We start from the raw sequence: 26,117 nt of genomic DNA, 5'->3' as shown, positions 1-26,117 counted from the left end.
TTTCAGTTATTTTTTTCCGGCTCCTGCTAGCAGGACCCTGGAGCATTGAGCTCTACCTTTATTGGTATAACTTCAATTTTTGGTGCTTTTTGATAAGTTTTGATGTTTCACTCGACGTCTGGGGCCTTTATCTTCCATTTGCTGTTTTTTTTGGAGCAGCTAAGCCACCTCTTTTTTTCAAAATGCCAGCTTTATTTGACAAGTGACCTGAGTGTGGCAGGAAGAAGGCCAAGTCAGACTCTCACAGGGTTTGCATACTCGGTCTTACATCTTCTCATGTTCCTGACTCCTGTGTCATCTGCAAGTCATTCTCCAGGAGGACCCTGCGTGACAGGGAGAAGATTCGTCTTGAAGGCCTGGAACAGAGAAGACAGGATACAGGTGGGACCTCGGGGCATGGAGGGAATTTATCATCATCCACTTCCAGTGCTGCGGCATCTGGGGGGCTCCCCAGTCACAAGAAGGCCCAGAAACGACATTGGTCCCGGTCGACGTCGATGGCTATGACGTCGACGTCGAAAGGTATGATGACCTTATGCTCCCTGTCGACCCAGTGCTCTGGGTCTAAATGATGTCAACGCTCTGCGTCAAGGGGAAGGACGTCCAGACCTCGGAGGAGGTCGACATCGAGGACATCACAGACGACGTCGACACATCATCATAGTCGGTCTGAGTCCCGAAGACATCGGCGATTGCCGTTGAGGCGACACCGCCATTCGCTGTCGACGCTCAGGTCGGCGTCAAGAAGGAGATCTTCGCCGTCAAAGAGCAAGTCGACGTCAAGAGGAAAGTAGACGTCGCGCAGGAAATCGACGTTGAGGAAAAGAAAGTAGACTTCGAGTTGGTCGATGTCTAGGAGAAGGTCGTCTACAAGGAGCAGGTCACACTCATTGGTCAGCATTTCAACATCTGACTTCCCTAGGTCGGGGCGCCGCAGGCATTCTGCGTCAGGGGATACGGCCTCCAGGGCGCCATCTTCGAGGCCTGCCCGTAAGAGGAGAAGAGTGATTCGTTCCTCAGACTCTGAATACTCCAGGACCTATTCACCATCTAGGTCTCCGGAGACGGACCAACCTGTGGTCCCTCATCTGTCACCTCCACGGCCTCTGACTTCGCCTCCTCCTCCGCCCCCTCCACCCCCTCCACCACCTCCTCCACCTCTGGCTCCGCCAATGCCTGTGCCCAGAACTCCGAGATCTTGCTCCCGAATGAGACATCGCTCTCGTAGCCGACACAGGTTTTCCACCTGATCTCAACATCACCGCCGTGAGAGATCACGCTCAAGATACACTAGGGACACGCAGTCCTCTAGTGGTGGAAGATATTCGCCGACCTTGTCTGACTCGCCTCCTATGAGGATCTCTCCTGTTGATGACATCGCCACCTTTCACAATGTGCTGCTAAGGGGAGCGGCTAAACTGGGGATTGCGCTGGCTGCACCTACCCCCTCTACTTCAGTCATCTTCGAGACACTGCAACGGAAGCAACTCTCACGTCCCCTGCTTCCTCTGGTGCCTGGTTTGGAGGAACCGACAATGGAACTATTCCTGACGCCTGCCTCTGTAAAGTCGGCTCCATCACGACTTCAGAAGAAATACAGGCCCCCGGACTCGGACCCCGCATTCCTTCAGACGGATCCTCCCCAGGATTCCCTTATAGTGGTGGCGGCAAAGAAACAACACTCTTCGGCTCCATCGTCCACAGTGCCACCGGACAAGGAGAGCCGAAGACTGGACTCAGCAGGGAGGAAGGTCTGCAGTACAGCAGCCACTTCCACTGAAAGCAGCAAGTTCAACTGCCCTTTTGAGCCGCTATGACGGCTCCTTGTGGGAGTCTCTACAGCAATTTATTGAACTCCTCACGAGGAACAAGCAAGAGGACTTTCAGGAGATTCTTAATGGCATTATGGTTTCTAACCAAATCATCAGTGTGGCTGCAGACATATCTCTCCTGGCAGCCCATGGATACTGTCACGGTGTGACTTTGAGGCGGCACGCCTGGTTGCGGCTTACCTCCATGAAACCGGAAGCGCAACAGCGGATTGCCAATCTGCCCTTTTTGGGTTCCACGCTTTTCGGTGCCCATGCAGATGAGGAAATGGCTCGCATGAAGGCGGAAGTTGGGAGGATATCCTTAATCAAAATGGTTATAGTGCCCAAATTTTTATACTTATTCATAAACATCCCTTACCACCCGGGTGCCCATTTTTTTTTAACATTGAAAACTCAATTAATACGGCTAATATGGGGGGTAAACCAGCTCGGTTGAAATTGGACACGCTTATGCTGCCGTACCGCTTTGGGGGGTTTGATGTACTCGATTTTGAACAATATTACTATAGTGCACAGGCGCACTTTGCAGTGTACTGGTTCCACCCTCCCCCGTACATACCCCATCTCGCGGTAGAAGATGGATACATGGCCCCTGTCCAGACATCAGGGTATGTGTTCACACCATACAAGGAAAAAGGCGGAGACCCATCCACTGTGGACTGCACTGTCAAAGCATGGCACTGGCTGACACTAGCGGAGGGGGTGTCCCAGATGTATTCCCCAAGGATACCTTCACGCTGTTGTCCCCTGCTGCCTATTACGACCGAAAAGATATGTCAAAACCTGTTGACTAAACTGCAATATGCAACTTGGGGTGATTTATATCTTGGGGGTGAATTTCGTACAAAAGACCAGTTCTTTGGGGAAGCTCTGCACTCATTTATGGACCTCTTTCTTTACACCAGACTTCGACAGAGTGTACGGGCCAGGACTCCGGACTTTCCGAAAGAGCCGGAAACGTTTGTCTCCCTCCACATAATGCTATAGACAACAGCCCCCGCGCATGTCACGTCTATGCTGTATTCGCGAGTACGCACAGCACCTCTGCGTTCTCTAGTGAGGGCCAGAAGGCAGTAGGATAAGGACTTGGACGAACCGCTGACTGATGACCAGTGGGATATGGCTTGCCTTCAGACTGAAGCGGTTTTTGGAGGTAGTAGGTTGCGTCTGCTGCATTTAAAATTTTTACAAAGGCTATATCATACCCCAGCAAGGTTACACAAGCTCCATCTCTGAGATGACAGGTGCTCTCGTTGCGGTCAGGGCCCAGCCGATTTCATACACCTGGCATGGGAATGTCCTCGGGTACCTGCTTACTGGGGGGACGTCTTTGCAGGACTGAAGGAGATGCTGGGGACCCCCATTTAGCCGAATCCTGTTAGGACCCTGCTGGGTCTGGTTGCTGATATAAAAACACCCCACCGCAAATTCCTGGTAATGGGTATACTCCTGGCCCAGCGACAAGTAGCATGAAGATGGGGCAGAGCACCTAAATTTAAGACGTGGATAAGTGACATGTCTACTTGGCAGGAGTACCTCCACACATATGCAGAACAATTACCACTGAAATCCCGGCCTAGGGATATTTGGGGTCCCCTGCTGTCTTATCTTTTGGGTCAGCATGCGAGGGATGAAAGCATCTCACCTGGAGCAGAGGCTATGGCGGAGGCGAGAATCAGATGTCTGGTTAAGTTGGGAGTGTTGATCATTGCAGAGCATTGAAGTTCCAGGGGGAGGGGAAGGTTGGGGAGGCCCTCTTGACTTGAAGGGATCGCTATCTCTTGTTCTCGAGACATTAATTTGCTAGGAGAATATTGTCACAAACTTTGTGTTTTGTACTCATACGGACAATCGGTCGACTTTGGTCATCTCTTGGATGTTTGCTTGGGGGGGGGGGGGGGGGGGGGGAACATCCTTTACAACGAATGTTTTACAACGCGGTACCATTACCACGCAAGTTTTACAACGAAAGTCGTTACACTGACTTTCGCTGGAGGGCGCTCTAGGATAGGGAATAGTTTAATTTACTATCCAACACCTTCCCTACTACCCATGGGGACTGGAGTTGGAATAGTAAATTAAACTATTCACTATCAAGACCCCCCCCCCCCCCCGCACCCCCCAACGCAAGTCGTTGTAACGAATTGCGTTGTAAATCCTGCGTCCTAACGGTACGCGTTGTAAAAGCACGCGTTGTACCGTCATACATCCGCTTGGGGGAATCTTGAGGGGTAAAGTTGGGAGGGGGTGGAATGGGTGGGGAAGGGAGGGGTAGAGTTCCTCTATGATAATGTATACATCGCACAATGCCTTGTATTCATTTGTACACCGTACATTGTTGAATGCTAAATGTTTACAAATAAATATAATTTTTTTAAAAAGTACAAAATAAATAAAAAATGAAGGCGGAAGTTGAGACACTCGAGGCTGTTGGCTTGGAGAAGCCCAAAGAACAGCGTAAAACTTTCTGCCCCTACCAACAACGCTAATCCTCCCAGCGGTTCCAACACGGGGATGGGTCGTCAAGCTGGGCAGCAGCAACAGCAGTTTCAGCTGCAGCCTTTTCAGAGACGCCAGAGGGGCAGAGCCAACCAACAGTCCACATCGGGGAATAAGGGCCCGGCTGGGTCTAAGCCCTGAGGGATTACTACTAGCAGTAGGTACAAAAGAGAAAGAAAAAGGCCTAGGCCTCATTCCCTTTTGTATCATATCCGCCTCTTTTTGTAAAAGAGACCAAACGTAGGCATCAGCCAATCAGAAGAGCCTCACCCCTTAGAACCCTCCTGAAGGAACCTCAGAGCCTTAGATTTTCTACTGCACGTTGTGCTTAGGGAGTCTCCTTTGAGCTCTGCTCAATCTCTACTCTTTCAGTAGTTTTTTCTTCAGGATGTCAGATAAAGAAAAGAAGGCCCTTTTCAAGCCATGTTCCACCTGTGGCAAGAAAAGGCTATTTGTTGAGGATAAGCATAAAGATTGCATCTACTGCCTCTATCCTGATCATAAGGCTGCGGACTGCAAGATCTGCCGCACCTTTTCAACCAAGACCCTCCGGGACCGTGAGGGTAGGCTTCTTACATGGCTCCAGAGTTGAAGTCTAGAAAGGACACAGTCAGTCTCCAGTGATGAGGACTCTTTTTCAACGTCATCACCTAGAAGGTCAGTCAAAAGGGGTGGGGGTTCCCCTTCTCCTTTTGTGGAGCATCCTTCTAAGGCCTCAAAAAAGACCCCAGAGAGTCTGAGAGCCAAGGTCCAGTAGAATCTCCTCACCTTAGTGAAAAGGAGAGGGTAGGACCATCTACGCCTTCTTTGGGTGTGAAGACTATTCCAGCCTTCAAGAAACCCTCTTCTCAGTCTTCTGGAAAGTCTGATAGAAGTTCCAAGTTTTCGGCGAAGAAATCGAAGCCTAAGCTTAAAAAGGTACAGTCGACGTGCTCGTCCACGGAGCAATCGACGTCGACGGGATCGTCGCGAAGACTGTGTCGACGGCAATTGTAGCGGTGTCGACGAAGATTCCAACGACAACAGCGACGACGAAGTGTTCGTCGACGGTGATGACGACGACAGTGTCGTCGAGGGCTTCGACGACAACCTTGACGACGACGACGGCGGCAGGGGCGTCAACGGTCTCGTTGTCGACGGCATCGACGACGCACATCTCGTCGTCGAGTGTTCTTTCGACGACTGTTCCGTCGACGAGGCCGACGACGGCAGTATTAACAACACCATTGTCGGCGGGATAGTCTTCTATTTTTAAATTGGAAAAAAGGATTACAATTTCAATGACCAGGATTACACCGGACATGACTACTCCTAGGAGAGTTACCCCCTTGCCTCCAGCTCTACTTTTAGAGGAGGATGAGGATGAATCCGAGCATGATGATCAGGACTCTTATGGCTATGCAAACAGCCCATCCCAGTTTCTAGTTAAATGCCAAGAGACAGATTCTGACAGAGAGTACAACCAGGAATGTGGTTATCATCATCATTCTGCTCAACCACAACAGTACTCGAGACAAGACATGGTGTTGGTACCATCGTCTCTCTTACAGGACCTTCACAGTATGCTACAGGATTATAAGTCTAGGTGTTCACAACCTGCTGCTGCTGTTCCATTTGCTCAAGCCATGCCTGTCCCTGCGACTCCAGCAATGGCTGCATCAGAATTGCCGGCCCAGGAGTCCTCTCGGCCACAGACACCGGTTCCACAGGAGTCTTCGATTCCAGTGAAACCCAATGATGATTCCTCAGGTGAGATTCAGAATTTTGATGACCGGACTGATCAAGATACCGAATGGGATGGATGTCATCCCGGACCCAGCATCTCCATGTCCGGATCCGGTGGACTCCCCGCCAGCTGATATAGGGGGATTTCATAAGCTAATAGAGAGAGTGGCTGGGAGATTCAAGCTATCTATGCCCTCCGTTGCCACTGAATGTTTTTATACGATTTTAAAGAGCCCTATAAGAAGACAACAAGATCTATCCCTATTGTCCAGCATCTTTGGGATGAGGGACTTAAAGCAATGAAAAATCCAGCGACAGTGGTTCCTGTGCTACCACGCCTCGACAAGAAATACAAAGCGCCTGAAGATGGTCAGGCGTCTCTGACGGGACATCCAAGACCAGACTCAGTTATTTCTCAAGCGGCCCAAAGAAAGTCATGCTACCCCTCAGCTCCATTGACAACTCCTCCGGATATAGATGGCAGGAGGTTAGATAACGCCGGGAAAATATTCTCTTCCATGGCGAGTCGACTAGTGTGGGCGGCTAATGCCTTGGCGATATTGGGGAGATGCGATCGCCAACTATGGTGTGATGTTTCGACGTACTTGGAGCAACTTCCTCCAGATGCAAAAACAGAGGCTAAAAAAGTTTTGCAGGAAGGTGAGGCTACATCAATGGAAATCATTGACTGTGTAATGGACATTGCCACAACGGCATTCCGCTCTTTGGCTGGAGCTGCGGTCCTTCGTCGCCAGGAATGGCTAAAGGCGACTTGGTTTAGACCTGAAATCCAGAATAAGATCCTGGATCTTCCTTTTGATGGAGAAGCATTATTTGGAAAATTGATAGATGACACTCACCAAGATATTAAAAAAAGATACTGAGACTGCTAGAGCTCTGGGTACGCTTCAGTACCGTATGGCTCCTTTTAGAGTTTCCAGAGGCAAGAGCACCAACTACAGAGGTTCTTATCAATAGCAAAGGTACTCATCATATGGCTCAGGATCACAACAATACCGCCAACCTTATCAGCAAAGGCAGGGCCAGTCCTCGAATTTCTCGAGATCGAGCAACAGAGGGAAGCAGGCTCGCCAAGGACGTGATACGTCCAAGAGACAATAGCGGCCTCCAGGCTCTTCCTACTGTGCCCACCTCCGAAAGATCATCAGTAGGAGGCAGAGTGTCACAATACCTTCAGAATTGGTTCAAGATAACGTCAGACCGTTGGGTGCTAAACATCATTCAAAAGGGCCATACTTTGGAATTCACCCAAATCCCTCCATCCAAGCCCCCTGCTGCCATTCCATCAAAACATCTGCGTCTTCTGCGGCTCGAAGTTAATCAAATGCTCCTGAAGGGTGCTATAGAGCCGGTCCCCTCCGCTCAAAGAAGAGAAGGATTCTATTCCAGGTTCTTCCTGGTAAGGAAGACGCTAGAGAAATGGCGCCCCATTTTAGATCTCAGGGAGCTCAACACCTATCTCCTCTCCCTGTCTTTCCGGATGGTCTCTCTTCAAGACATTCTACGTCTAATCAACCTGGGGGATTTCATGGCCACACTCTATTTCGAAGATGCGTACTTTCATGTTCCGATTCACCAAGCACACAGGTTTCTACGATTTACAGTAGCCAAGAGCCACTCTCAATTCAGGGTTTTACCCTTTGGTCTTCACTCACCCCCGAGAATATTTACGAAGGTGCTGGCACCAGTAGCAGCGTTTCTGCGGAAGAATCACTTTCAGGTTTTTTCCTTACCTGGACGATTGATTACTGAAGGCTCCGTCCAGGGAGGCCGCGAGGGATGCGGTCGAGGCATGTACCAACCTCTTTCAGAATTTAGGTCTCACTTTAAACAAAGAGAAATCGTCTCTGGTCCCGTCCACGACAGCAAGCTCCCTGGTAGCCATCTTGAACTCGGATCTCAAGAAAGCGTTCCCAACCTTGAGAGGCAAGTAAAACTGCAGACCATGGCGCTAGACTTACAAAAAAGGTGTCTTTCAGTACGCCGCTAAAAATCTCTTCTGGGGGTGATTTCATCATGCATTCCTCTAATTCCACACTGCAGATTGAGGAGGCGTCCTCTTCAGGAGCAGCTGGACATCCAATGGAAACAGATCCATGGGTCGTTAGACAATGTGACCATCACCTCGGAAATGAAAAAAGCAGCCTTGTGGTGGACAAAACAGGAAAACTTGTCCCAAGGTCTATCCTTCGTAAGCGATCCGTCTCCTCAGGTGGTAACGACGGATGCGTCGTTGGATGGTTGGGGAGCAATGCTGCAGGACCTGCATGTCAGTGGACATTGGTCTCCACAGAACCGTCGGCTCCACATCAATCTCTTGGAGCTCAGTGCAATCAAACTGGCTCTTCAAGCTTTTCTCCCTCGCCTAAGAGCTTCAAAGGTTCTCATCCGAACGGACACCAACACGGCCATGCATTACGTCAACAAAGAAGGAGGAACCAGATCTCTCCCATTGTCTCAGGAAGCTCAAGAAATCTGGGAATGGGCGATCTTTCCCTAGATATCTCTGCAGGCAGAACACCTACCAGGGGTTTTAAATGAGAGTGCAGACAGACTAAGCAGATTGTCCTTGATCAGTCACGAGTGGGAACTGAACCAGCGGATTCTGGACGAGATCTTTCAACAGTGGGGCAAGCCTACAATAGATCTATTTGCCACACCGACCAACAAGAAATGCCGGTCTTATGCAAGCAGGTTTCACTACCGAAGATCATTGGGGAATGCTCTTTCGATAGCCTGGTCAAGGACATTTGTCTACGCCTTCCCCCCCCATTCCACTGATCCCGAGACTCATCAGGAAGATCAAAGTGGATCCCTGCAGGATGATTTTGATAGCCCCTGCTTGGCTGAAACAGTTCTGGTTCACGGAACTCTATCTGTTGTCGCTGGCTCCTCCTCCTCCCTTGAGAACCATTCCAGACCTTCTCACAATGTCCTAAGGACAAATTTGGCACCCGGATCCGGAGTCTTTGCACCTGACAGCATGGCTCCTGAGCAGCGAGAATTTATGAATCTTCCTATCTCTAATGAAATAAAAGAAGTTCTCTCCCAGGCTAGAGCCCCTTCCACGAACAAGACTTACCGTCTCAAATAGAAGAGATTTTGTATTTGGTGCAGAAAGGAAGGGGTTGACCCTTTTTCTTCTAAACCTCATCAACTTCTGCCTTATCTTTTGTCCTTGGCTAAGACTGGGCTGGCCCATTCGTCCATTAAAGTTAATTTGGCAGCAATTTCTAGATACAGGCGTTCTGAGTCTGGACCTTCCCTTTGGTCTTCCAGGATAGTGAAACAATTTTGCAAAGGGTTGTTCCGTGTCTACCCACTGGTGAGACCTCCGCCACCTACTTGGCAATTGAATTTGGTCCTCACTCAACTCATGAAGGGCCCATTTGAAACAATACATCGAGCAGACATAAAATTCATTTCTTGGAAATTGGCTCTCCTTCTTGCTCTCACAACTGCAAGTCGCATTGGGGAGTTGCAGGCTCTTACGATCCAAGAGCAGTTTCTCCAGTTCAAAAGGAATACAGTAATCTTGAGAACGAACCCGAAATTCATACCCAAGGTGTCCTCGGACTTCCACTTAAATGAGCCGGTTATTCTTAAAGCTTTCTTTCCTCACCCTACTACACCAGCGGAAAGATCATTGCATTCTCTGGACATACAACTGTGCTTAAAATTTTATTTGGATCGCACCAATGGATTCCGTAAATCCTCCCAATTGTTCATTGCTTTTGGTGGTCCTTGCAAAGGTCTCCCTATATCAAAGCAAGGTATTGCGAGGTGGATTACAAGTGCCATTCTACACTGCCATACTGCAGCGGGTAAGCCACTGACCAGCAAGGTTAGAGCGCATTCCACAAGATCAGTGGCTTCTTCAACAGCACTCTCCGCGGGAGTGCACATCAAAGACATTTGCAGGGCTGCAACTTGGAGCAAAAAAAAAACAAGCCAGTCACAGGAAAAAAATCCAAAAATGGATATTCAATGCTCAAGTCCGGGGTGTATCAAAGTTAAATTAAAGCGGTAAACACAAAAGATGGACAAACGGTGAAGGCCATCTTGGGCAGGGAAAAATTAAACTAAAGGAAAAAAATATATCCAACTTGGATACAGGTTACACAAACATTTAGTCCAAACATGCTACATATGGAGGATCATGGGAAATGTAATGGAAACGTAAGGGGGAATGAACCCACAGAGTCTACCACAGTAAAAGGATATAAAGCAGATCAGAGCAGGGATGGAGGTGGAAGTGAAGGATACAGTCAAAGACAGGGACATCAAGGGAAAAAGAAGAAGAAAAAGAAAGGCTTCAATTGAACACAAAAGGTAAATAAGTGAGACAGTTCAGATGATATGAAAATTACAGACAGATGTGTGTCAAGTAGAATGAGTGCTGGTGAAGGTAGAAGAATAAAAGGTGAGAGAGTAGGGTAAAAAGGTTCAAAGGAAGCAACTGTACTCCATCCTCTCGTTGAGTCCTTTAGGTTGGCAAGCGTCCAATTTCTTTATCCAAAAGGTTTCGCGCTGTAGTAGTTTTTTGCGATTGTCAGTGCCTGGTCTCATCGGGACAATCTCCAGTACAAGGAACCTTAACTGGCTGACATTGTGTTGTGATGAGGTGAAATGTGCAGCTAAGGGTGATTTCAAAGTCTTATTCCTTATGGTGCTTTTATGTTCGGTGAGGCGAACTTTAACTTTCCTTTCAGTCTTCCCGACATAAGGTAAGCCGCAAGGGCACTTGAGCAAATATACCAAATTCTTGGAATCACAAGTGGCGTTGGTCCGCAATTCTATGGGTATTCCAGACGATGGATGGTTGATGAAATTACCTTTGATGATATTGTTGCAGTCGCTGCAATTATGACAAGGTCTAGTTCCCAGAAATACAGCATCCAACGACTTAGGTTTGGTTTCCAAAAGATTCTTTAAGTTGCTGGCTCTTTGGTATGCAAACAATGGGGTGTGGTTGAAGATTCCTCCAAAATCTGGTTCAGATTGAATCATTTGCCAATTTTTCAGAATGATGCTCTTTACACTCGAACTTCTACATGAATATTTTGACACAAATACCGGCCTCTCATTGCTGGTTTGGTTGGTGCGGGGAGTTAAGAACTCATTTCTGCTCTTCAGTGTTATGCGTTCGTGTGCTGCTTGTAAGGTAAATTCTGGGTATTTTCTCTCCCTATATTTCTGCAGAATATGCAGTTCAGTGTGATTGTATTCTTCTGGATCCGAGCAAATTCTTTTGGCCCTTATCAAATGCGAGTATGGCAAATGTTTCTTCAACAGGGTGGGATGACCACTGGTCTATAATAACGCGTTGTTTCTGTCAGTGGCTTTCACAAACAATGAAGTCTTTATCTCACCCTTTTCTAGAGTGACTAGAACATCCAAAAAAGGTAAACTCTTGGTGCTTGCACAATGAGTGAGCCATATGTGATCGTCAACACCATTAATGTGAGTGATGAATTCAGGTATATCTTCAGGTGGTCCTGCCTAAATCAAAAAAGTCATCTATGTATCGCCAATAAGTTCTTATTTTCTTAGACCAATGGGTGTTGATCAAAATGTGGTCGAGTTCTAGACGGTGCATAAATAGGTTTGCTTAGCTGGGGGCTGCACAATTTCCCATTGACGTGCCCACTAGTTGCATGTAATACTTGTTGTCCCAAGTGAAATAGCAGTGGTAAAGGGTGCATTGTACCAACTCCAGCAGTAAAACTTTCAAATCCTCTTCCAATGGATGGGATAGTAAAAAAAGATTCCATGGCTTCAATGCCCCTGTTGTGTGGTATTGAAGTGTACAGGGCACATAAGTCAATAGTTACTAAAGTATATGTAGTGTCAAGGTCTAGAGTCACTTTCAGTAGTTGGTTAAGGAAATCAGTGGTATCACGTATATACGTGGACATGCTCTTCACAATGGGCTGAAGGTACATGTTGATGTATTTGCCCGCAGGCTCATGGATGGAATTCCTGGTTGACACAATTGGTCGGAATGGAGGTTGGTGTAATTTTTTGTGAATTTTAGGTAGCATGTGGATGCTAGGACATTTCGGGTGAGGGTGAATGAGATATTTGTGATCCTTGTCTGTGATGGTACCCTTTTCCATAGCTTTGTCCAATATGGTCTTCAAAATCTTCAAAAACGTGTCAGTCGGATCTGAGGTCAATCTTATATATAGATCTTTATCTTTAAAGTGGTCTGTCACGCTCTTGTGATAGAATTCCTGGTCCATAACGACCAGCGCTCCCCCTTTATCAGCCTTGGTGTTTTTGTTTTTTTTTAACATTCCTTTATGGCATTCATAGTGATTGTCTCATAAGAGTCAAAAATCTTATGGCTGACTGGGGCCAAAAACGAGCTTTTGCTTCTTAAGTCTTTACAAGTGTGTTGCGTAGGAGGACCAGTAGTGGGATTCACATTGGTGAAGAAGTGACGTAGTCGTAAATTACGCATGAATTTATATAGACTCACTTCAAGCTCAAGGTCGTTAGCATGGTAGGTGGGGACAAAAGATGTCCCTTTTTGTAACACACTCATTTGAAGTTTGGTTAAGGAGACTTTAGAAATGTTGATCACTAATTTTTCTTGCTTCTGGTCGCTTGGGCTATAGATGTTGTTTCCTTTGCGGCTTCTGCTCCTCCGGGTTCGACAACAATAGTAGGGCCTTACTCTAAAAAAGAAACACCAGCGGTTGTAGGGGCTGTTTGAGCAATGTGATCAACCACTCTAATATGTGGGACAGTTCTTGGTGCTCTCCCCTGGAATGAGCCAGCTCTTTGGAACGTAGATCCATCAGTTGAACTACCCTCATCAGATGAGGGATTATTGTAAGGTCTCTGTTGTCTACGTTGGGCGTACACTTCGGCCCAACTGTAGACCTCTCCAAGTTTATAGTCCATAGTGTCACGCTTATACTTTCTGATCTTTCTATCATTGATTTCCTTTGTATACTTATCCAACTGGATATTAATGTCTTCTAAGGCTTTGTCCAGTTCCTGTTTTTATCCAAATTCTGGTGGATTTGAGTGATCTCCTTCTCTAGGTCATTTATAACTTTTGAAAGTTCTTCAACAATTAACAAAATCAAGTCAAGAGAGCAACGGTTCAAGATCGCATACCAGCGTTCCGTGAACTTTCATAGATTCCCATGCGCCCACCCACCTCCCCGAGGAAAACTCAGCCTTCAGCAGATATGGTGACTGTTACACAACAGCTACGAAAATGTGAGGCTCTGAGGTTCCTTCAGGAGGGTTCTAAGCGGTGAGGCTCTTCTGATTGGCTGATGCCTAAGTTTGGTCTCTTTTACAAAAAGAGGCGGATATGATACATATGTACCTACTGCTATTTTATTTTGTTACCAAGACTACCATTCCGACGACGGGGAATGATACAAAAGCATGGGAATCTATGAAAGTTACCAATACTGGGGAACCAAAGTTACAGGTAAGTAACTTGTTTTCTTCTTTCTTGTGCGCAAAAAGGACAAAAACGAGTTCAGGCCCATTCTGGATTTGCGGCAAGCAAACAAATGGATTCGCAGGGAAAAATTTTGCATGCTGTCCTTGCACCAGAATTAATCCTCAGTTGCATCGAGGAGACTGGCTCTGCGCCATAGATCTGCGGGACGCGTACTTCCACGTTCCCATTGCACAGAAGCATCGGAAGTTCCTGCGCTTTCTTGTCGGCAACAATCACTATCAGTACACAGTACTTCCGTTCGGGCTGAAGTCTGCACCCAGGACTTTTTCAAAGTGCATGGCGGTGGTTGCAGCGCACCTGAGGAAGAACAAGATGTTTGTTTTTCCGTATCTGGACGACTGGTTGATCAAAGCATCCACGCTCCAGGAAGCGCAACTACACTTCAACAGGACAGCCGTTCTGTTAAACCAACTGGGTCTGCACGTCAACATGTCCAAGTCTGTCCAGACTCCTGTTCAGTGTCTGCAGTACTTGGGAGCCTCCATCGATACTCTCAAGGCAAGCGTGTGTCCTTCGGAGGAGCGACGCTTATCGATCTTTCGGAAGGCTCAGACTCTCATGTCCGTTCCATCAACGACAGTGAGGACGGTGTCCTCTCTACTGGGGTCGATGGCCTCTTGTTTCTTTCTCACCCCACATGCACACCTCCACATGAGGCTGCTGCAGGAATGTCTGTAGGATCAATGGGACCAGAAAAGAGGGACCTGGGAGGACAGGATTTGACAGTCTCAAAACGCTCTACAATACTTGAAGTGGTGGTATTTGGCAGGGAATCTCCTCAAGGGGTTTCCGTTCCACAAGGACGAATTCTGTGTTTTTCATGAGGGGTAGTATCAGGAAATACTGCTTCGATTTGAGTAATTTTGGGAGCTATCCAGAATGGAATATGTTCCCGTTTTGCGGGTAATTTACCAACGTCTGAATGTGGAGTCTGCGGTGTCATTTTATTTGTGTTCCCCTGATAAGGGGCGTGTTGTGGAATCCTAATTGCCGGTTGGACTGTTAGTGTCCGCATGACATATTGGACCAATTGTCTATAGATTTTAATTAGCTCTTTGAGTTGTACTAATAGTTCCGCATCTGACATTTCGTTAATGTCAGGATGTGGTGTGTAGCTGGCTAAAATCGGCCATGTTGGTCCTGGTCTACCTAGTGGACCGAGCCTGGTAATGTTCTATGTTTTAGGGTGCCTTTAAACCAGAGCGCATGCTCTTGGTATGTTAGTGGAATTTCAATATCCTCGAAAGGAATGTATTCCTCTGGTGGATCATCTTCTTTGTAGAAGTAAAAAAATGTTGTTACTGGATTTGCTTCAGGGAAGACTATCCATGAATCCGAATACCTCTGTCTGGTGATATTCATGTGCCTCTATCACAAAAACTACCCTACCACCTCTTGCTGATAGGCCATTTCTTATAAGTTTTATAGTGATGGCTTTCCTTACATTTTCTGGAATGCTTTTAGCATCCTCGTCGACTTCATTAAAGCCTGTTGTGTCAAAAGCTGCAACGACTGGATCAGCCGTAGCTCCACCGCTCTCTGTGTTATTGCCGTCCGACATTTTGTTGACTGGAAGTTTGCAGAGCAAGTTTCAAGGAAACAAAGATAAGGTGCACAATATTTTGGAACACTGTATCCTTCAACGTTGAACAAACCAAAAACTAATACTTAGGATTTTCGTCCTACTCCGTTATGGCGGATATTTTATCCTTTTAGCCACTCCAGACTTCTATTGGAGTATTTACGGAAAAAAGGGTCTCTGAGAAAAGCACGACTGAGTTACTTTAGTATCTAGCGTTAAATTAGTACCTTACCAATTGTTGGGCGCCATGTGGTGTAGTTCCTATATTCCCAATAGGCTCTGCGCATTGGAATAATATATCTTATAGATTTGACGTAGGACTTATGTCGACTAGGTCTCTATCGAATATACTAAACTTAATTGTGAGGGCCAGCTAGCTCAGAGGTCACTAGAAATGTTCTCGAATTCACAAGAAGGGATTCGTTTCTGACGACCGCATAAACATGACAACTTTGTTTCCTCAAGAATAAAACGTATCTTCAGAGTTGTGGAAACAATAGATAAGTATTTCACTCAGTCAATCATGCATGCTTCGTTTCTACAGAGTTTGCAGAGAAATAGTGAGACTGGCGTTTTCAATAAAAGGTTTATTGAACAGTCTTCTTTCTCAAGCAAAAGAAGTGAACTGCTACAATAGTTAGGCAGACTGCAAAGTATAATGCGTACAGCGAGAATAGTATTCTAAAACAATACTGAAAGCATTGTATGGTTTCTAAGCCATATAAAAATACATACATAAATATACAGGCTAAAATACTCAACTAGTGCTTCTAAAATACGCCTACCCGAATGTACCTAACGTAAGTCTAGTAAGTGGGAAGAAGTAAGTATTGTCTTTTGCATAGGTTTAGTTTTGAAAGAATCTACCAAAGGTTTCTCTAGGTTCTAATCAGCTACATACCTTTAGAATGAATGAGGTCTGGTATCTCAGTCTCAAAACTCGATTTCCCAACACCCCGCAAGGGGAGTCAGAAACACTGGAGCTGGAGCTCTGAGCAGGGCAGCTTCCTGATCAGTGCGTCAGCTGGAGAGTCTGCTTCCTTCTGCACTTGCTGTAGCGAGCTGCGTCGGGCAAGTAGGTCATTGAACTGCTCCGAACCACCGTAGTTTGCCATAGTAAGTGAAGGTATATTTATACCTTGAAGGTGTTTAGGATTGCCATAGTTGACGTAAAGTCGGGCATATGAACGTCATGAATGAACCCCTGGGGAATAGTTGTTCATTGTAAAACTGAGTTCTTGGAGAACTCGATATTCAAGCAAGGGGAAGTCCCTAACGGCTTAAGCTGGTTTTCCAAGAAATCGTTGTGACGTTTGGTGAACGTATGGGAGAGCCATGCTTGTATTTGGGTAGCATGGCCTATGCCTAAATAAGGGCTTGATTTCTATGCCTATATAAGGGCAACGTGAATTGTACCTATATAAGGACATGAATCGGGAAATCCATTCGAATCTAAAGTGGTACACAACAGATCAACGCAGACACCATAAGCCAAGAGAGGCTCGGAAGCAGGAAGGAACTTAACATGGACCGGTCTGTACTGGCCACGTACACTATACAAGTACAGTTGCTTGCAGGGAAACCGCACAAGAGGACTAAGAAAAAAAGTTACTTGGCTGTAAACTGTGGTTCTCCAGTATTGGTATCTTTCATAGATTCACATGCTTGAATCATTACCAGTCGTCGAAGAGGGAGCCCCACAGTACATAAAATAGCAATAAGGCAATAGGTAATCACTCAAACATTAAAGTCAATAGAGAAAAAAACATGCACTTTAATAACTCATCCTAGTCATTAGATATGGTCTATACTCCAGCCAATCAGACAGCACCCTCTAGAACCTTCTCCACAGAGGCTCCAGGCTCTCAGATGTTCAACACAAGTGAAGTTTAATCGTACAATAAACAGGGGGAGCTCCTATAGAGAGGTGGGTAGGTCGCATGTGAATCTATGAAAGATACCAATACTGGAGAACCACAGTTTACAGGTAAGTAACTTATTTTCCTCTCGAGTATTGGGGTATCTTTCAAAGATTCACATGCTTTAATTTTATTTATTTATTTATTATTGCGCACAGCTACCCGCAATGGGTTTCCCGGCGCCAGGGACAGACTGGAGAAGAAAACAAGCAATTGCTGAGAGAAAAAGAAAAACAGAACAGAAGAACTTAAAACGGAAAAGTCTTCAATTTTTTGCGGAAAGCCAGAAGACTGGTTTCTGTTTCTGTTTTTAGCGCCAATCAGAGTAGATAGCAGTTATCACATAGGTGTGAATCTGTCATACAGAAAGAATTATCTTAAACAGGGTACGAAAGAAACACTGTATGTTACCCAATAAGACATACTAAGAACATGCTATATGTCCGTTAAGGGGCATGCAGAAGATAAGGTATCGGTTGTGGGGGTCTGAGCGTGTCAGGAGTCTGTTGCCCATGCACACATGCACTGCCCCATCAATGCAACCCTTTCCCTATGGGTCTGTAAAGGAGCCATGCAGAAGATAAGGTATCGGCTGTGGGGGTCTGAGCGTGTCAGGAGTCTGTTGCCCATGCACACATGCACTGCTCCCATCAATGCAACCCTTTCCCTATGGGTCTGTAAAGGAGCCATGCAGAAGATAAGGTATCGGCTGTGGGGGTCTGAGCGTGTCAGGAGTCTGTTGCCCATGCACACATGCACTGCCCCATCAATGCAACCCTTTCCCTATGGGTCTGTAAAGGAGCCATGCAGAAGATAAGGTATCGGCTGTGGGGGTCTGAGCGTGTCAGGAGTCTGTTGCCCATGCACACATGCACTGCCCCATCAATGCAACCCTTTCCCTATGGGTCTGTAAAGGAGCCATGCAGAAGATAAGGTATCGGCTGTGGGGGTCTGAGCGTGTCAGGAGTCTGTCGCCCCAGCACACATGCACTGCCCCATCAATGCAACCCTTTCCCTATGGGTCTGTAAAGGAGCCATGCAGAAGATAAGGTATCGGCTGTGAGGGTCTGAGCGTGTCAGGAGTCTGTTGCCCATGCACACATGCACTGCCCCATCAATGCAACCCTTTCCCTATGTGTCTGTGAAAGAGCCATGCAGAAGATACGGTATCGGCTGTGGGGGTCTGAGCGTGTCAGGAGTCTGTCGCCCCAGCACACATGCACTGCCCCATCAATGCAACCCTTTCCCTATGGGTCTGTAAAGGAGCCATGCAGAAGATAAGGTATCGGCTGTGGGGGTCTGAGCGTGTCAGGAGTCTGTTGCCCATGCACACATGCACTGCCCCATCAATGCAACCCTTTCCCTATGGGTCTGTAAAGGAGCCATGCAGAAGATAAGGTATCGGCTGTGGGGGTCTGAGCGTGTCAGGAGTCTGTTGCCCATGCACACATGCACTGCCCCATCAATGCAACCCTTTCCCTATGGGTCTGTAAAGGAGCCATGCAGAAGATAAGGTATCGGCTGTGGGGGTCTGAGCGTGTCAGGAGTCTGTTGCCCATGCACACATGCACTGCCCCATCAATGCAACCCTTTCCCTATGGGTCTGTAAAGGAGCCATGCAGAAGATAAGGTATCGGCTGTGGGGGTCTGAGCGTGTCAGGAGTCTGTTGCCCATGCACACATGCACTGCCCCATCAATGCAACCCTTTCCCTATGGGTCTGTAAAGGAGCCATGCAGAAGATAAGGTATCGGCTGTGGGGGTCTGAGCGTGTCAGGAGTCTGTTGCCCATGCACACATGCACTGCTCCCATCAATGCAACCCTTTCCCTATGGGTCTGTAAAGGAGCCATGCAGAAGATAAGGTATCGGCTGTGGGGGTCTGAGCGTGTCAGGAGTCTGTTGCCCATGCACACATGCACTGCCCCATCAATGCAACCCTTTCCCTATGTGTCTGTGAAAGAGCCATGCAGAAGATAAGGTATCGGCTGTGGGGGTCTGAGCGTGTCAGGAGTCTGTCGCCCCAGCACACATGCACTGCTCCCATCAATGCAACCCTTTCCCTATGGGTCTGTAAAGGAGCCATGCAGAAGATAAGGTATCGGCTGTGGGGGTCTGAGCGTGTCAGGAGTCTGTTGCCCATGCACACATGCACTGCTCCCATCAATGCAACCCTTTCCCTATGGGTCTGTAAAGGAGCCATGCAGAAGATAAGGTATCGGCTGTGGGGGTCTGAGCGTGTCAGGAGTCTGTTGCCCATGCACACATGCACTGCTCCCATCAATGCAACCCTTTCCCTATGGGTCTGTAAAGGAGCCATGCAGAAGATAAGGTATCGGCTGTGGGGGTCTGAGCGTGTCAGGAGTCTGTTGCCCATGCACACATGCACTGCCCCATCAATGCAACCCTTTCCCTATGGGTCTGTAAAGGAGCCATGCAGAAGATAAGGTATCGGCTGTGGGGGTCTGAGCGTTTCAGGAGTCTGTCGCCCAAGAGGTAGAAATACCTGTCCCCTGCAATACGAAGACACTGCTAGACCTCAGATAAAATAGAGCAGCAGCATCTGCATTCACGTTGAATATTCACTTTAGGTGACTTCACCAGCAAAATATAGCTCTGCAGATAGGGAATAGTGTAAAACGTTGTAGCACTTCCAATGTACTTCCAGATTTTTGAGTACACTGAAGGAAAAACAGACGTCTTGAAGCAACATACAGAGCAGCATATCTTTTCAAAACGTACCAACTCTTTGTCTTTAGTGTGTCCCGAACATATTGGAAAAAATAGAGATACCACTGCAACTGTCTCTACATATTTAGGACCCCAGTGAATGTACGAGCAGCTCTAAATGTCTGTTGCACCTTTATAAAAAGCAAGCCTGCATGTTTTAGGGTTCAGGAGACGTTCTGAAGACACTCCTGTTGGAGAACTAGGATTGAAAAGAAGTAACTATTCCTTGCAGGTTCTGCTTGACCTACTTTTTAAGGATGTTTTGCACATTATGACAGTTGTGTATTCACAGGTTGTCCAAGCTATCGGATTTCACTTTACGGTCCTGTCCTCTACACTGTAATCATAGCATACTATAACTTTTGAGTTAAGACTTGATGTGCAAGGGACCTATGTCTGGATAATGTGGGGGCTTTTCGAACTAATTAACCTTCATCATTTGTGTTACATGTATTTATAAAGCTCGTTACCATCTGTGAGGGTATCCTGGCGCATTATACCTCCCATGGTTCAAGAAGAGAAGAACAGCCAGACATTTAGGTTCATGATTTCATCCTGAAGTTCGCCATTTGGCTAAAGTTATTTATTTAATATAAGTTCTGTAAAGCACAGTGATTCACCTTATTGTTACTTTAGAGCACTATGTTTGATCTTTGTCTACGACACCTCAGGTTGTAGAGAGACATCGACCTTCAGCACGTGGTGTTTGACTGTTGTCTTTGCTTCCCCCCCCCACCAGGTCCAGAGTGTGAGCAGGAGCAGCGCCCTACCTCAAAGGAAACTGTACCGACTGTTATCACCCATCCTCTTTTGGTGGATCAGCCAACATCAACTCTTGAGAAAACAGAGGCTGCTGATGACAAGGACCCCAGAGAAGAGGCAAGCCTACTTAGTCTAGCTCTTGTATCGGACAATGAGATGGACATGCCTCTGCCTTCCGTTTCGCAGGGGGACTGCACAGTTCTACCAGCTCCCCAGGAAGAGGAGAAGATTCCAGTTGTAGACATTGAGGCGGTGTTAAATGAAGCAGCGTCAACCCATGCTGTGGACCCCCAACCTCTCAGTACGTCTTTTGATTGTACCCCAGCTGCATCTGATCAAAGCGCTCAGCCCATGACGGGGCGGCTGACCAGTCAGGACATGGAGCTCCCTCTGCATGAGCTGGAAACCAGAACACACAGGGAAGTCAACGCCCATCAACAAGCTCAGACACCAGCTCTAGAACCAAGCCTCATTCATTCATCCTCTGTGCAAGAGTCGGATGCTGATGGCCCACCCAAAATAGATTTTGTGGACAACCGGATCAAGACCTTGGATGAGAAGCTGAGAACTCTTCTATACCCTGAGCATAGCCCTTCCGGGTCGAACCCAGACAGTCAGAAAGAGACACAGAGTACGGACTCCCCATTGTCATCGTCTGCAGAGGATACCCTTTCCTGTCCAGTCCCGGAGACTCAGATGGGCATGCTCACTGGCCTGCAGGCCACACCCGATGAGCTCGTCGACTTAGATACTCCATGTCAGGAGTCTCTGAAGGAGCCTCCTGCATACGAACCTAAAGAAGTGAGAGATCCCAACGTGGTGACCAGTGCGCCAGGCGAATCCAGCACCTTTGTAAGTATCCACTTGTTCGCAAGCCTGTTTCACATTTCATTCTCCTTTGGTTCTTTTTTAGTCTAATTTTTCTCTTTTAACTTATTACAGCAGAAGGTGTTCAAATCCCTGGAAGCATATTTTAAGACAGTTAACTTTAAAGAACAAGTTATTTACCTTCTGTAACACCTCATCTAGAAGAGACTATCTAGCCCCAGATGCCTTACCTTGGAATATGCACCAGGTGTTAGATTGGACAATTTTGAGCAAACCTCTTGCGCTCCGGTACGGGGTGTTGTTCAGCTCCACATGGCGTTGTTGTCTGTGCTAGAAATGACGTGTATGATAATTATCACAACCTTAGGACGTTCACCTTAGTTCATGACTATTTTTCCACACCAGTAGCATGGATTCCAGCTGAGTTAGAATGACCAGTGTGCCAAGGTGAGGTCCTGACAGATCTCTGATGTTATAATACAGTTTGCAGACTTAGAGATGGGAGAGTCGGTAAGGAATCTGCAACTAGATAGTCTCCACTAAATAAGGCATTACCAAAGGTAATTAACTTGTTTTAGCCGCAGGTTCCTCACCTTAGAATAAATACCCAAGCAATACCTCCCCTTAGGTGGGTATGCAAACTGATTATACAAAAAAATCTTGGAGGACCAAATGGGCGAAATGTCCATAAGGGCAGACCTGACTGTTCTTTCTTCGCAGCCACAAATATCACAAAGAGTTGACCATCCACACGAAAGTCTTTTTTTCGATAGATATACAACAAAAACGCCTCTTTTTGGCTCCAGGCAGTGGAGTCTCTTCCTCTTCATTGGTAGGATGAGGTGGTGCGAAAAAAAGTAGGCATTGTGACGTTTTGCCTTAAATGGAATGACGTAAACACCTTTGGCAAGAAGGAGGCACTGATCCTAAGGACCAACTTATTCAGGCAAAAAGGATGTGTACGGGGGGGTAACAGAAACCATATCCAATTTGCTAACCCTCCTAGGAGATGCTATAGCCACACAGAAGACTGTCTTAATAGTGAGCAGACTCATAGGGCAACGGTGCATGGGCTAGAAAGGCAAGCACATTAGAAAGGTGAGAACTGAATTCAAATCCTATTGAGACATGATGAAAGGTGTAGGTGGAAACATGCGCTGTAAACTTTTCAGAAAACTGGTAACAACCAGTGACTTGATCAGGCAGGAAGGCTGAAATGGTGGGAAGGTACTCTTTAACTGTACCCAAGGCAAGACCTTGCCGGACAAGAGACAAGCGAAACAAAAAAACTTCAGATAACAATGCAGACAGTGTATCCGCGGATTTGGTAGCACACATAGCCACACATTTGTCCCACTAGTAGGTGTACATTTTTTTGGTGGAGGAACATCTGGCTTGTAGGATGACATCACACATGTCCGGAGGGGAATCAAACCCCTCAACTGTCACCACTCAATCCCCATGCCTGAAGATGGAGAGTGTGTAGATACAGGTGAAGGACCCTGCTCTGTTTCTGCAACAAGAGATCTCCCAGAAAGGGCAGTCTGATCAGAAGACAGAAGGAGTTTGAGATACCAGACCGTCCTTGCCCAATCCGAAACCACTAATATGACTTTGGCCAAGTAGTTCCTGATCTTCTTGAGAGCTCTGGGCAGGAGTGGTATTGGTGGAAAGGCATGCAGAAGTCATGAGCTCCACTCAAGACTAAAAGCATCTCCCAGCGAGAGCCGCCTGGGAAACTTGGCGCAAGTCAAGGCGAGGATGTCTTAACCACTAAATCACAGTGGCCAATTCCTCCCCACCCGTAAAAGAAGGCTCATGGAGCATTGACTCCTATCACTTCTAGCTTACTTTCAGAAATACTGACTCAGCTTACATACTAACAATACAGACTGGGTACTGTATTTAATATCACTTTTTGTACATAGCACTCTTTTTATTCTGCACCAATTGATAGCAACATAGTGAGCACTAAAGGGATCATCTTTAGTCCTGAAGAAGAAGCCTTGTTGCTTCGAAACATGTTGACTTGACCAGGAGTATCTGCACATTAAAATTCGGGTTATTTCCGAATTACTATTTTAACAGTACCAGCCTATGACCTATTACATTCTTTAAGTCTATGAGGCCAGGTACCTTTTAACCCACTCACCTCATCCACCCCTGAACCTTTCTCTCACTACCCATACATCACACATAGCACTACAAAAACAGTGCTCCAGTGTAGTCACTAGTCGTAGCACACCCCGTCCCGCAGCGGGCGGGACGACCCTTATGATGAAGCATGACACCAAGGGCCCTTTTGGTGTGTGAGGGGAATTTAAGCAAACACTGTGAATGCAATCAAGTTTGGGAACACTTCCCTTTGAACCTCTTTGAGGTGGATCCTTTTGTTTTGAATCCCCTGTGCACCACGTCAACTTGCCAATGCTAAGGCTTGTTGGCTCTGTCCTCCAAAGCTCTCCGGGCTTCAAGAAGCTCCAGCCTCCATCTCTTCCTGCCAAGATCTTCCTCCTCGCCACATCCTCTGCTCCCATGCTTTTTTGGTTTCCCATGTCTGTTGGTGCTCCCGTTGGACACCTACCCACTGGTTCTTGACCTCCGACGTGGGACAGCTCATGAATGTCTCCTGGTCTTCCAAAGCTTAGACTGGTCCTCACAGGTCACCATCATCACTCCTACATGTTCCATCATCGGTGGTCATTGAAATTCCGTGCCTTCTGGTCACTTCCGAGTGGCATAGATTCTGTCCCCTCTGCTTGCAAGTTTTCCTCTTCAAGAATACACCCTTGGATTCCACTGGACTCTTTCACCTTCTTTGCCAGTGGCATCTTTTCTAAAGTCCTCTATTGTGGTCTATGGCGGTTTCTGACATCACTTTGCACCTATGCCTCCAACTTCCCTGGGGCAGGTATCCTGGTTCCTGGGATATCCACGGGTGGGGTGACTTTCCAACTTTGTCTTCCACGGGCTTTCTTCAGGGTCCACTGGGAAGGGCCCTTCTTGAAAACTGCAACGGCGACTTTCTCATTGACGTGCATTGAGTATGCATCTGTTTCCACTCAACATACAGCCTCAATGGAGTTTCCTGGGTCCTTACCGCGGGTGGTTCCTTGTGTCCCAAGGTCTTTTGAGTCTTCTGGTCCAAATCCGGACTTCGGTCGCAGTTCGCATTTCACTACTTTAGTATATGGTTTGGACTCCCCCTGAAGACCACTGTGTATTTCGGCTTACTTATTTGGTTATGTTTGAACTATTGTGTATTGTGTTGATATCTGCGGGTGGGAGGTATACGAATGTGTGAGTGTGTATAATAAATAACCCCTTTTTTATTACTACACTGTGTGGTTTGTTTTCGTTTAACCTACACTATATGATTAGTTCTCGTTTAACCTACACTATATGATTAGTTCTGATAAAACAAGCTGATTTACACTCCTTCTGGACTAAGCCTGAAGGCTGCTGTCCACAGCTACCACTTGGAGAGCTTTCTAAGTTTGTCTAAGACCACTAAAACTACTATAAGGGTTATCTGGATTAGTGTAGGGTGCTACACTTAAATAAGTTATAACCAAATATGGAAGTTGGCCTCTTGCAAGTCCAACACTACCATCCAGTCTCCTTGGTCGAGGTCAGGCAGTACCTGAGCCAAAGTGAGAATCTTGAATGTTACCTTTTTCAGGACATTACTGAGGGAGTGAAGGCCTAGGATAGGATAGGAGTCCTCCATCCTTCTTTGGCACCCGAATGTAGTGGGAATGACAATCACTACTTACTTTTAATGCTGGAACGCTCTCAATTGCTCCATTGGCCATTGGTATTTCCTGTTTTAATAGCACAATGTGGTTCTCAGTCAGCCGATCGGGGGATGGGATTTGTTAGAATGGCAGGGCGTAGCCTCGATGGACAATCCAGAGCACCCAAGCAGGAATCCGGAACAAGGCCATCGACTGGATCCTCTTTCCTCTCTGGCAGAACGCATCGAGTCAGACTCCCTCCATTCCCCTCTCAACCAACCCCGACCATCTGCGGAGTCCCACAAGAATCTTCCATCAGCCCGACCCTATTCAACATCTACATGGCCCGCTCACATCCATCTTCAGAGCACAAGGACTTAACATCACATCATACGCAGACGACACCCAGCTTATCCTCTCCCTGTCCAACGAACCAAACACTACCAAACGCAACTTTCAAAATGGAATGGAAGCCGTCGCCAGATGGATGAAGAACAGCTGCCTCCAACTCAACACGGACAAAATGAAGATACTCCTCATGGGCCTACACCCAGATGCCTGGAACTACACCTGGTGGCCTCCTGCCCTCTGGGACTCCCCTGCCCCCACAGACCACAAACGCAACCTCGGAATCATTCTGGACTGAACTCAAAATGGACTGCCAGGTCAGTGCCATTACCTACTCCTGCTACCACACCCTACGCCTTCTCCACAAGACCTTCAAGTGGATCCCCACCGAACACATGAAAACTGTCACACGGGCCCTCAACACTAGCAGACTCGACTACGGCAACGCACTCTACGCTGGAATCAGCAAGAGCCTCACAAGGAAACTCCAAAACGCCACTGCCAGACTAGTCCTGAACCTACCACAGCACTGCCACTTCAGCCAGCACCTACGGACCCTACACTGGCTCCCCTCGAGAAGAGAATCACCTTCAAGCTTCTCACCCACACACAAAAGGCCCTCCACAATACCGGACCAGCCAACC

At 47.0% G+C, this 26,117-nt stretch overlaps 1 protein-coding gene across 3 annotated transcripts in view; it reads left to right on the top strand.

The window, feature by feature from the left end:
* Positions 1 to 26,117, top strand: part of WNK3 (WNK lysine deficient protein kinase 3) — a 794,746-nt gene that overhangs the window by 571,232 nt on the left and 197,397 nt on the right. For all 3 annotated transcript variants that reach the window (XM_086940176.1, XM_086940174.1, XM_086940175.1), the window contains exon 17: positions 20,538 to 21,412. In XM_086940176.1, the coding sequence (XP_086796302.1) occupies positions 20,538 to 21,412 (875 nt within the window). The remainder of the gene's footprint in view (positions 1 to 20,537; positions 21,413 to 26,117) is intronic.

Source organism: Lissotriton vulgaris, chromosome 10 (assembly GCF_964263255.1).
Source record: "Lissotriton vulgaris chromosome 10, aLisVul1.2, whole genome shotgun sequence".
In the NCBI taxonomy this organism is placed as follows: domain Eukaryota; kingdom Metazoa; phylum Chordata; class Amphibia; order Caudata; family Salamandridae; genus Lissotriton; species Lissotriton vulgaris.
The sequence above is the reverse complement of the archived record's forward strand: the minus strand, read 5'-3'. Positions and strand labels throughout refer to the sequence as shown.